Raw genomic sequence first — 11,521 nt, 5'->3', positions numbered from 1 at the left:
ACTCTTTCCTGCATAGGCAGGGGGTCGGACTCGATCTGCTGAGGTCCCTTCCGACTCGAGCATCTCTGAATCTATGAAGCTGCAAGGTCCTGCCACTCCGCCAGAACTGGAAATAGGCCCCAGAAGTCCTAGCTCAAGGCACCTGCTGGTCCAAGCAGCTACTCCCAGAGCTGGGAGCAAAGCCCAGAGAGCGCCCAGCTCCATGCTGGCTATGTCTGTACCTGACAAAGGCATCGAACTGCGAAGACACCGTGTAGCCGATGAGCCCGGGGGCTTTCCCAAACTGCAGCCTGACCAGCTGCTTGTTCTGCAGCTTGCTGATGATGCCGTCATTGATGGGCAGCCAGTCAATATTAGGGATGAGCAACTGGCTGGGAAGCAGGCAACACTCGTCAATCAAGGTATCGTCCGGCTCGGTCGGGTGATTTTCGTCACGGCCTACAGAGGACAAAGCAGAGAGAACCTGCTCCAACCCACTCCTTGCTTAATGGAGAAAGCAAGCTGCTGCCTGTGTTTTCCCCGCTTCCCTATCCAATAACAAACTTTGCTCTGCGGCCTCACTGCCCCTTTCTAACTGCTCTTGGGCCACCTAGCATTGTTTCTGCCAGCTGGTTTTTGTCTGTGCACCATCATAAAAGTCAGAGAAGCAGGGCTGGAAGGGACCTGCAGAGGTCACATCTAATCCAACCCCCTGCTTGAAACCAGATCGTCCCTGTCCAATACACGCATCCATCATCTAAACTCTTCATAAAACTGCCGTAAACCCTGACGCAACACAAGACATCGCACCCAAACCTGCCACAGGTGAAGCAGGGAGGCCACGCCAGCCAACAGCCTGCTCCTATAACAGGTTGTTAATATAGGCTCAAAAGATCCAAAGTAGAGCGCCATGCCCCCCACTACAGAGGAAGGCAAAAACCACCCGTCTGTACCAATTTGACAAGGCGGTAAAATTCCTTCCTGACCCCAAATGTGGCAACCAGTCTGACCCCGAGCAGAGGGGCAAGAGCCTCTAGCCAGGAACCTCAGGCTTTGGTCTCCACCTTCCCTAGGCATCTATTGCACTGCCTTGCAGTCTTAATAATGAAGAGAGCATCCCCTGCTTTCCAAGGGGAAGGGCGAGGTTCTGGGAAGCTTGAAGCTCTTACAGCAGAGCCAGAGCTTGGTCAGCAGCCTGAAGAGGAGGGACATGCTGTCCTGGGTGTCTGAGGTCGCTGTGTAGACAGGGAGGCAGCTTGGCTTCAGCAGGCCCCAGATGCGGATCACCACCATGAGCTCTCGGAGCATACCCAATGCTGCGCCATCCCGCAGGAAGCTGTGCCCTGGGCGCACCGGGGAGCCCTGCAGGGGGGCAGGAGAAAGGAAATGCGTTATGTGCAGGGCTGACGGATACCACAGGCCAAACCTCTACCCCCGCGGGGGTGATCTAAGGTCCCCCAAAGCCCTATGATCATCTGCTGCTCTCTTCTGTAGTATCAGTGAGGTTAGTACTGTGTCAATGGCACTGGGCAGGCCCAGGGAGCCCTGACTCCAATCTCACTATGTGTTGGTTTCTTCAGACACTCCTGATTTACACCAAAAACAGCAAGAATAGAAACCAGGAGTAACTGTGAAGTCACTGAAGAAACCAGCGTATAGCAAGATTGGGACCAGGCTGGGAAGAACGCTGAGAAGGGTTATTCGTTGCTCTGAGCTATTTGTATGCCCTCCATTTCCTTCTGCTCATTGCCAGATGGAGAAGTACCCCGGAAAAAAGATCTGGCTGGGAAGCAATTGAAGACCCCAGCACAGCTGCGAGGTACTGATCATGTCATCCTACCGTGAGGATACTGCAAGAGGGAAGGGCCCTCAACACCATGTTTTTATACGGGCATACCTATGCCTCCGATCCCAAGCCGGGGGTAGATGGCAGCCCTCACCTGGTTAGGAAGGCTAGCTAGCAGGTAGAGCACGAAGTCTCCCACCCACTGGATGAGCTGCTGCAGGGACTGCAGGGTGGTCATCTCCAGCACAAACTCCTCTGTCTTCAGGTTAATCATCACTTTGTCAATGTCTGCAAGGGGAGAGAGACAGCTCCTAGGACCGGGAGGAGAGAGGCTCTGGGGCTTCCATTGGGTGGGGCACCCTCCCCACCAATCTATCCGGTTAATTAGCCCTTATTCTCTTCAGATACCAGCTCTGCCACCTGTGCCTGCATGGCACCCAGTGGGCTGACTTTAGCCAGGGCCCACATAGATAATACAACACAGTCACTGGAACCCACATGCCTGGCAAATGCAATGACTCACACGGTGCTGCCACACTATCCTGATCGGGGCAGGTGTGTAGGTGGGGATACTACTAACTCCTGGGCTACAACCTCCTGCCTCAGATCCACAAGCAAGCGGAGCTTTGCCAGGGCTGGCTGATAAAGGTGAGGAAAAAAAACAACACTCCTACCCGAGGCATTTACTTGAATCAAAGTGCACCCCCAAAAGACTTATTCGGGTAGACAGGAAAGCAAGACCATAAGAAAGCCACCAGCCATTCCAGAGGATGCAGATCGCTACCTATGTCTGTGATCTTGGAGCAGATCTCGGTGAGCCTGTCCCCAGGGCTCTTGTCAGGAGTGTTCAGGAAGTGCGGGCGCAGCAGTGACTTCAAGGTGCAGCTGATGGCAATGAGGAAGAGCTTAGCGTGGTAGTCACACACGCGAGCCACTGTGCTGGAGGACAGCTTGCAAAGAGAGGCCTTCATGGCAACAATCCGTGTGGAGAGGACCTGTGGAGCAGAGACGTGGTGGGGAGGGGAGCAATAGTGGAGTTGGAACAAACCAGCTGAAGTACAGCCCCAGCCTCGCTCCATGCAATCGGGGCCAGCTCATGGGCAGCTTTCCAGACCTGCAACACTGGGATGCTAGAACACAAGGAGTATTTATATGGGATCTGCACTGCACGAAGCAAGGTGCAAGTAACCAGCACTTCATGCCTCAGAGTAGAGCAGGGAATCCAGACAGGCAGAGCAGCCTGGGCATTCAGGCCTCCCGATCTGCTTCTGCCCTTTGATGCCCACAAGGGCACACGCTCTAGGCCAAGCCTGGCGTTACCCCCCTCAACCCTCCCCGCAACTCCCCCACCTGCTGCAGGGCGGCATTCTGGCGCATGTACTCCTCGTGTAACTTCTCCACCAGGTTCTGCACCATGCTGGGCTGCACATGAAGCAGGATGTCCCACCAGTCATAGCCCGTCACCATGCAGTACTCCAGCAGGAAGAGCAGGTGCCGGAGGGACATGTTCATGTCCAGTGCGTGGCCCATGGAGGGAATGATCCGGAGCATGCTCAGCTGAGGAGAGAACGGGAAGGAAACACGCATCAAGGGGATCCATCTGTAGCAGGGGAAGCACACAAGCTATTGGGCCCAGCATCTGACAGTAGTAGAGTCTGGTCACTGCGGACAAGGAGATACAGTTCTTAGGTTTAACAAGGGGAAATGTAGGCAGGATAAGAATATAAGCAGTGCCATACTGGAGCGGACCAGTGGTCCACCTGGCCTGGTAGCCTGCCTCCCACAGTGGAAAGTAGCAAAGGGAGCGTATGTGAACAGGGCATATCTAGAGTGATCCATACCCTGTCACCTACCACTGGTTTGACTCTCAGAAGAAACGCCTTAAGTGGGGGACCAAGTGGACTGGAATAAGGTCCCAAAACATTCCCAGAACACCTGCTGCATGAGCTTGTTTCCAAGCAGATGGAGCCCAGTCCTGGAGTCATAGGGAGCTTAGTCTGGCCTAGAGGAACGAGGAGGGCTTTTCTCACACCTCGCCTACCCAGGCGCATACCTTGCCATGATTGTCGATGCCAACCAGAGCCAGGGAAGTCCATGAGAGCTGCATGGCTTTGAAGTGGACCAAAGGACCAGCCGTCCGCTGCCTTTTGATAGTCTGCTCGTCCACTGGGCGTTGGGAGGAGGACCCGTAGAACACGGCCATGGTCTGCAGGGACAGGCGATGCACGATGTGGACGCTGCCATCGTGGAAGGCCAACGCGAGCCCTGGAGGCAAGAGATGCCTGGGGTTTATCAGGAGACTCATCTTGGTATATAAACCATCGCCTCTCACCAGAGCTGGGCAGCATCTCTGCTGGTCACCAACAGGCTGCAGCCTACCACAGACTTCTGCCCCAAGCCCCAGACGTTAACAGACTATTCCAGTGTCTGCTGTTGGAAATCCCTCAAGGCTGGTACCGGTCTCATAAATTACTGGTCAAGTTCTAACGTGCTCAGCCCCAAGGCTGGAAGTCAAGATAATGCCTTTCCCAAAGCTCGGTCTGAGACTGGGTCAAGTGGAGGTAGGGAAGACTGAAGGTCCGATTGACAGGGCCACAGGGCACCCACCACCTCCATGGGGAGGACGAAGGGGGTCTAGCCCCTTATAAACAAACACTCCTCTTGTCAGGCGCTTATGCTGCATCTGCCACTGTGGCACATGAATATCGTGCAAGGTCAAGATGGCAGCACAGCCAGGAGAAGGCCAAGATCTTGACTCTCCACCTCCCACTCTGACCGTTACCTCGTACTCCCTTCTCGGCACCAAGCTGCTGGCAGGCATGTAAGCAAGTACACGGGACTCCTGCCATTCTCTCCCGCCTCTCTGTGTCCACTTGCAGACATCCACAGTTCTTTCGAGTCATGGTGCAACGACAGGAGACCTCGAGTAACCCACTGGGCATCATCACAACAGTCTACTACCTACACAGCTGATCCTTCCACCCAGGGGATGTATCCCACTGCACAGGGAGTAAAGAACTGCGTGCCTTTCAAGGACTTCTTCACTCCTACAGGTTGCCTTCTACCAAGACCTACCCAGGCTCCGAATTAGCCCGGCTCTCCCTGTTTACCAGAAACAGCCAAGCTCCAGACTACGGCTAGAAGAGCTTCCTTACCCAATCCAGGGAAGAATTTGGTGTCATTGGCCACTTTCAGATCAGTGTTGGTTAAGGAGATGGGCAGTTTAGGGAGAGCCACTGCAGAAACACGGTCCAAATCGTTGGTGGCCGAGAGAATCCGCCATTTCAGGATCATGGGCTGCTTGTCGCCGACTTCAAAAGAAAAAGAAACAAAGGACAAAATGTCACCCAAAAAAGGCACCAAAACTGTCCCCGAGCTCTCAGATTGGAACGATTACCTCCCCCTTTTCTTAGAATAATCACTGTTTGATGTTTGCTCGTTCAGAGTACTGTGTTCTCTCAGAAAAAGCCTTTCTTCCCCCCCTGCAATGATTCATTATACAAAAATAATGAGCCTTGCCAAATCTATCTTGATGGAGGGCTCTTCTCGCGGTGATTAACAAATCACGGTGCATTAACAAACTCGTATATTTAATGATGGGCCTGCTACACCAATTTGTTTGTGCTGTCTTTGAGATCAAGTGGAAATCTGCAGCCTACGCAGCTTGATTAAGCTGTTTGCCTCTTGCATAAGTGTTTTGCTTTGGGAGATGCAGATCGCCTTGTTCTCAGCAGTGGGGGGGAAAAATAAAAAAAAAAAAAAAGAAAAGTTTTGCTGGAAGCAGCAAAAAATAGAGACCATCCATTTCTACCCAGCGAAAGCAACAATTACGTTTTCCATCTTTCTCCTGGAGACGTGCGCAACGTGCCGCAGAAGTGAGATGCAAACAGATGGAGAAGGGCGCCGGAGAGAACGTGCCAAAGGACAAAGGCGGGATGAGGGACTACAATGGATTTAAGAGGCTGCACTGAGGACTGATATATCGTGGGCTCGGCTCTGCTTTTGGGGCAGCTTCAGGCACCGAAACTCACCCACAGGAGAGATCTGCTGGAAGATGTTATTGACTGGTAAGCCCTCTTTCCGCAGAGACCAGCACTCCACGATGCTGGTGTTTTGGTTGGAGGCACAAAGCAGTACCTTTAAAAGCAGAAAGGCATCGTCACACCTCGGCTGCAAGGCTGGGCCTGCTCTCCAGACCAAAGGCAGGGATCTTGTTACTGCACCTGTCTGCAATCACAGCCTCTATCCTCCAGATTGTGAACACTTGTAGGGGCCCTTCCTCCCCCACCCAGGGCTCAGGTCCCCTTCATGCAGGAGGAAAACACCCATAGCACCAGAAATCAAGGACAAGGCAGGAAGAGGGCTTGACCTTAACGCTGGCAACAGAACCCCAAATCCTCTGCTTGGCCAGAGGTTACAGATGCTGCTCAACCCTGAGCTGGAGAAAACAGCCAGCAGTGGGGAGCTCAGCTTTCCTCACCAGTCAGCTCTCACAAATCCTGGCTGATTCGTACCAATTAGGGCAAGCAGTCTCCTAGCCAAGAAGGCTTCTATCACCAACCTGTTTCTGACACACTCACTGCTGGGAAGCCAGTGTAGCTCTGAAGCAGTGAGCTGGAGGTGAGAGATTCTGTGCCCCCGTCATTCCCTGAACAGCCAACATGCAACAGCGATCAGCCACTTATTCCACAGATCTGCCCATCTCCCAGCAAAGACAACAACAACTGAGATCAGTAAAAGCCTGGCTGTCCTACCAGAAGTGGGATGGTTCCTCCCTCCAAGTCTCTCAAACAGTAATTCTCAACTGGGGCACCCTGGGGTGCCTCGAGAGCCTTTCAAGGGTGCTGCAGGGTGCCACACAACATTAGCACTGCTGAGTGCACAGACCTGATTCATGAAAGAAACCCAGAGATTTCAAATGGGAATCCACAGTGTCAGACCTGCCGTCGTTTGCTGAGTTCTTTGCAACAAAGAAACCCAGAAAGAGTTTCCAGTGGGCAAAAAAAATGCTTAATTTTTTTTCCGTAGTCAAGAAAAAAGTGAGCGCTAAAGGGTGGCATTTTCCAAGAGAAGGTTTGATCTAATGAGGGGTACCTTGACTCTAAAAAGGCTAAAACCTCAGTCTAATGTGTGGTGCAAAATTTACTGCTCATCACAGACAGAAGGCCTGACTGTTGTAGGAGGAGATTAAGGTACCCTGGCAGAACCATGTGGGGAGCTCTAGTATGGAAGCAGCTGGAGGGTAACAGTTCAGTGCCACAGCAGAGCTGTAGGGTGAAGCCAAGTCCCCCCGGCTTTGCCTGCTGGTGGGACACAGGAAGAGCTAACCTGCTCCGACATGTCCCGGGCCAGGAATTTGAGGTGCGTGATGGCCGGATACTTGTCCTTGCGGGCAGGGTCGGTGGTACAGCGCATGAAGAGGGAGGGCAGGATCTCGGTGTCGATCTTGCACTTCTCGTTCACCACGCTGACGCACACCTTGTAGAACTGCACAGGGGAGGTGCTGCTCCCATCCGACGTGGCCACCACGATGTTCCCCCCACCCGTGAAGGCAATGTCTGCCAGGGCCACGCGGCATCGCAGACGGCACAGGCTCTCCGTGGACGTCAGCACCTGCCCGTTGGGCTTCAGGAGGGAGACTGTCACCAGGCCGCTGATGGTCACGGCAATCCAGCCTTCCATGGGCTTCCCCCCAAACAGCGTCAGCGACGGAGAGAACTTGACTCGAGAGAACTTCTCTCCAAAGTTGGATGCTCCGGACTGCAAACAGAAGAGATTGGCACATGCAGAGCGATTACCATATGCAAAGCAGTTTGACCTCAAGGCTGACGGGCTTTACTGCTGTTCATCATGGCAACCTGGTTTTGGGGCTAGAAATCAGCACTGAGCCTTTATCCCTCACTCTGACACTTACTTGCTGGGTAACCCTGGGTATGTCCCTTTGCCTCCTGCTACCAGAGATGTGCTTGGTGTATGGGCAGCACCTTTTTAACGTTCCTAGAGCCTCTGCATTTTGTATCATCTGTCACTGGAGGAGATCTGTATTTTGTGTGTGCAAACTCAGGCTACAGGCCTCTCTTTCTTACTCTTCAGAAAAGCTTAACTACTAGGTTCTTCCAGAGGCGGATGGAGCACACCACCAAAAAAAATACATCAGACCAAAGGAAGTGTTGGCAGCTGGCCAAGCAGCCTGTAAGGTGTGCATGCACTTGAATTCTACTTTCAGCTGGACACAGTCTTGCTACACAACATTAGGCTTCCTCCCCTTCTGCCTGAGACCCCCAGGCAGAAAATGGGTAACCTCGGGCCATTGCAAGAGTCAAGGCTTATAAACCACTGAAAGCAAGTCCTGGTGGGAAGAGGAAGTCTGCCAAAGCCTCTCTGATGGCATCAGCCAGGTATTTTGTATCAAGCAGATTATCCTCGGCACATTCACAATTCGCATAACCAGACCATGACTCACTGCGGTCAAGGGCTTTGACCTCCCAGCACACCCTTCAGTGAGGTCAAGGTCAGTACTTTCATTTCAGAGCTGGGGAACTGATGCAGAGGGGCCCTCGGCATTCAGCTCCTGATGAGATTCAGCGCCAGTGGGACACATCGCTTGAAAACCACTCTAAGTGCCTTACACAAGGTCACACAAGAAGGCAGGGCAAGGACTGTGTCCCAAGTCCTTGGCTAAAGCCCTAACCACTACACTATCCTCCCTCTCCAGCTCCCTGTATTGAACTGGGACAAACCTTTTCCACATGCAGGGCCAGCTTCACCCCATTGTGCAACCACGAAAGGGCCACGACTGGATCTCCTTCTACCATGCTGCCCACCGTGTTCTCCCAGCTGTTGGCCAGGTGATCCGTCATGCTCCAACACTTGATGTGTCCGTCCGCATCTGCTGACAGGAGCCTGGAGCCTAATGCAACACAAGTGCTCACAGAAACCATCAAGATGCCAGCCAAGGGCCTCTCATTCAACAGGAGCCCAGCAGGAAGGAGGGCACATTCAGTGCAAGACAAAAGGGCTGGGTGACATTGCAAACACAAGCAGGAGACTCGAGATTCAGGCTGTGATTTAACATCAACTACCAGCTCCCATCAAAAGCCGACAAGACTGTTGAGTGCTCGGCATTTAACTCTGCAGGGGAGATTCTAACCATCCTTTCTCCAGCACCTGCAGCTACAATAAAGTAAATGTAAACCCTGCTATTCAACCCCCTACTTTTCAAGAGATTACAGAAAGACTGAAATAAGAATGACTGCAAGAGTGAGCAGTTTGCTGGCAGCTGTACAGCTAATCACTGATGGTTAAAATAAAACCATAACTCTTTTGAATCTGGAAGGGGTGAGAAGCACAGCAATCAGTGCAGACCCAGCTGACCAGATCCATGCACAGGGCCACAGAGAGTGGGAGGCAAAGGAGAAGTCTGTCCAAACCCTCCTCCCGGCATCTCGCCACACTCTGCAATTTTGTGAAGCCAGGGAAATAAACACTGTTTGAGCAGCGCTTACCTGACTGATCCCATTCTAAGCAGGTGATGATTTCAGCGTGCCCAGAGTTAATGGAATAAACGTCCCACGGATGCTCTGTGTCGATGATATGGACCATGTGGGTGAGATCTAGGAAGGAAACACACAAGGTCCGTTCCGGGTAACCTCCACTGCAGGTTTTTAAACTGTGACAACTCTCAGAGCAGGACATCAGCAACACATATACACAGGCTTCCTTACCTGACGTACCAAACGAGCCACTCACTGCTCCAAAGAATTAACTGTCTATAGCTCCTTAGCTGGGGTTTCTCAGTCTCAGGATTGTGAAAGTGCTGGAGGGGTGGAAATCAAAACCACCTCCCATTCTGCAAGCAGTATCTTTAATAAAACCAGCTGAAGGAGCCAGGCAATTCCAGCCTGGGAAAAGGAGCCCCTGGTTATAAAAGAGGCTGAGAGTCACTGCCCTGGTGTATGAACTGACCGTGATGTTTTGTGGAGAGGAAAAGAGAGAGAACCTAAATCTCCCACACTGTTTGCACTAGGACTCACTAATGTCAGAGCCAGCAGGGCCCATGACCGCACACGTCCTAGCTGCCCGTGTACTACAGGCCACAGAACTTTGCCCGGTTCCCCTTGTATTGAGCACGATTCCAGGCGACTAAGGCACAGCCTCTAGAAAGGCATCCGATTTTGACCTAAAGTGACCAAGAGACGGGAAATCCACCACTACCCTAGAAAACCTCTCTGCCTACGTTTTCTGGCTGCAGCCTGCTTGTCAAGAAGCCCAGCATGCGAGTCTCACAAGGTGAGAGGCTTGGTTATTCCCCAAAACAACAGGATAACATGTCCTATTGAGAACAATTTAAGCAGGCTCTAACCCTGCACTGAACCCCTGCAATCAGACCCCTCAACTCCCTAAACCAGTGGCACCCAGTTCCATCCACGTGGATTTGACAACAGAATTAAGGTCACAAGCAATAAATCAATGGTGCCTGGAGATGAATCCCCAATCCTTTCCGCTGCATTTGCTCCTGCCTGTTGAACCACAGAAAAAGGGAAAACTTCAGCCAGGAAGAACCTTGCTTCATCGGAAGGCAGCAGAAGCAAGAGACCTGTGCCATGGAGGAGCCTAAACAGCAAATGCCAAAGTCATTTTCATTCACTGTGATAGGATGAAATATTGCTGCTGCCGCATCCACCGCAGCAGCCACTGACACCTGCTTGTCCCAACTCTTGATAACAAGCGTGCTGTCTACCTAGAGGAGCACACAAAACACCAACAGACTCTCCCTATGCCCGGAAAAGGGTGTTTGTGCCCGAAAGCTTGCAAAGAACAATTCTTCCAGCTCTTTCATTTAGATATCGCATCGACCCAAAAACCCTCGTCCACAACCAGCAAGGAGAATAAATAAGATGTGCAAACAACCCTCTCACGCAACCATGGGGCCATCAAAGCCACTGAGTCTTATGCTCTTAAATCACTTTGGGATTCGCTAAAGCACCTTTCTGAATGCTTTATTCCCAGCTAGAAGCAATGCTAGGGGGCGACTCCAATAGGACACCGCTCATCTTCGTGGAAAATTCCCGTTGTAAGACAACATTCAGGAAAACAGAAAATACACCATTTTGCCCTACCTTTTTCCTCTTCATTTTTGAGGTCTGTCGTGAAGGCAATCAGGTTCCTGCAGGACCAAGCACAAACCAGTGGGATTGAAGGGCAGTGGTTGCTTTTGGGCCTTTTCTCCCACTCGCAGATGTAAGCCAAGTCCATGCTGCCTCGGGAAGGCGTCCAAGGCACCGCTCGCCTTCGCAACGTCTATTCCTGGCCTTTGGTGCCTGTGGAAGAGAAGAATTGCTGTTCTCTGCTGTCGGACTCTCTCCCCCTGTTTCACCCCGCTCAGGAGAGCCGGGTCCATCGCTGGAAAGCTTCTTTATAGAGTAGCAGCTGCTTTCCAAAGGAAATGCGCTGCGCTGAGCCAGGGCCCCCAAATAACGAGAGGGTCCCACGGGGCAGGGCCAGTGGAGGGGCGAACGCCCCGTCTGAAGCGCCTCGCACTATTGACATGCTTTCTGGCACGGTCTCGGTTGCTCCAAGAAAGGTGTCATCTCTGCGCCACGAGTTCGGGCTTTTTGCATCTCCCACGACTCGGGAATCCTTAAAAATGCCTCAGGTCCTGCCCCAAGACCCCGCCGAATACCTGCCTTTAAGGGAGATGGAAGGGGGGGGCTCACTGCCGCCATCAGCGTCGCCCCCCCCCCCCCACCCCCACCC

General features: G+C 52.5%; 1 protein-coding gene across 2 annotated transcripts in view; it reads right to left on the bottom strand.

The window, feature by feature from the left end:
• Nucleotides 1–11,500, bottom strand: part of MED16 (mediator complex subunit 16) — a 14,366-nt gene extending 2,866 nt beyond the window's left edge. The window contains exons 1-13 of one of the 2 annotated variants that reach the window (XM_025196428.1): nt 11,452–11,500; nt 10,885–11,085; nt 9,271–9,378; nt 8,506–8,675; nt 7,094–7,525; nt 5,797–5,902; nt 4,921–5,076; nt 3,819–4,030; nt 3,116–3,322; nt 2,550–2,760; nt 1,920–2,053; nt 1,149–1,341; nt 222–438 (exon numbers count right to left, since the gene is read on the bottom strand). In XM_025196428.1, coding sequence (XP_025052213.1) covers nt 222–438; nt 1,149–1,341; nt 1,920–2,053; nt 2,550–2,760; nt 3,116–3,322; nt 3,819–4,030; nt 4,921–5,076; nt 5,797–5,902; nt 7,094–7,525; nt 8,506–8,675; nt 9,271–9,378; nt 10,885–11,020 — 2,282 coding nt within the window. In that variant the 5' untranslated portion in view covers nt 11,021–11,085; nt 11,452–11,500. Of the gene's footprint in view, nt 1–221; nt 439–1,148; nt 1,342–1,919; nt 2,054–2,549; nt 2,761–3,115; nt 3,323–3,818; nt 4,031–4,920; nt 5,077–5,796; nt 5,903–7,093; nt 7,526–8,505; nt 8,676–9,270; nt 9,379–10,884; nt 11,086–11,451 lie in introns of those variants that run through there. The other variant, XM_025196429.1, reaches the window with a different exon arrangement.
• Nucleotides 11,501–11,521: the final 21 nt, after the last annotated feature.

Source organism: Alligator sinensis, unplaced genomic scaffold, assembly GCF_000455745.1.
Source record: "Alligator sinensis unplaced genomic scaffold, ASM45574v1 scaffold1295_1, whole genome shotgun sequence".
NCBI classification, from domain to species: domain Eukaryota; kingdom Metazoa; phylum Chordata; order Crocodylia; family Alligatoridae; genus Alligator; species Alligator sinensis.
Note: the sequence above shows the minus strand (reverse complement) of the source record. Positions and strands in the feature narration are given on the sequence as shown.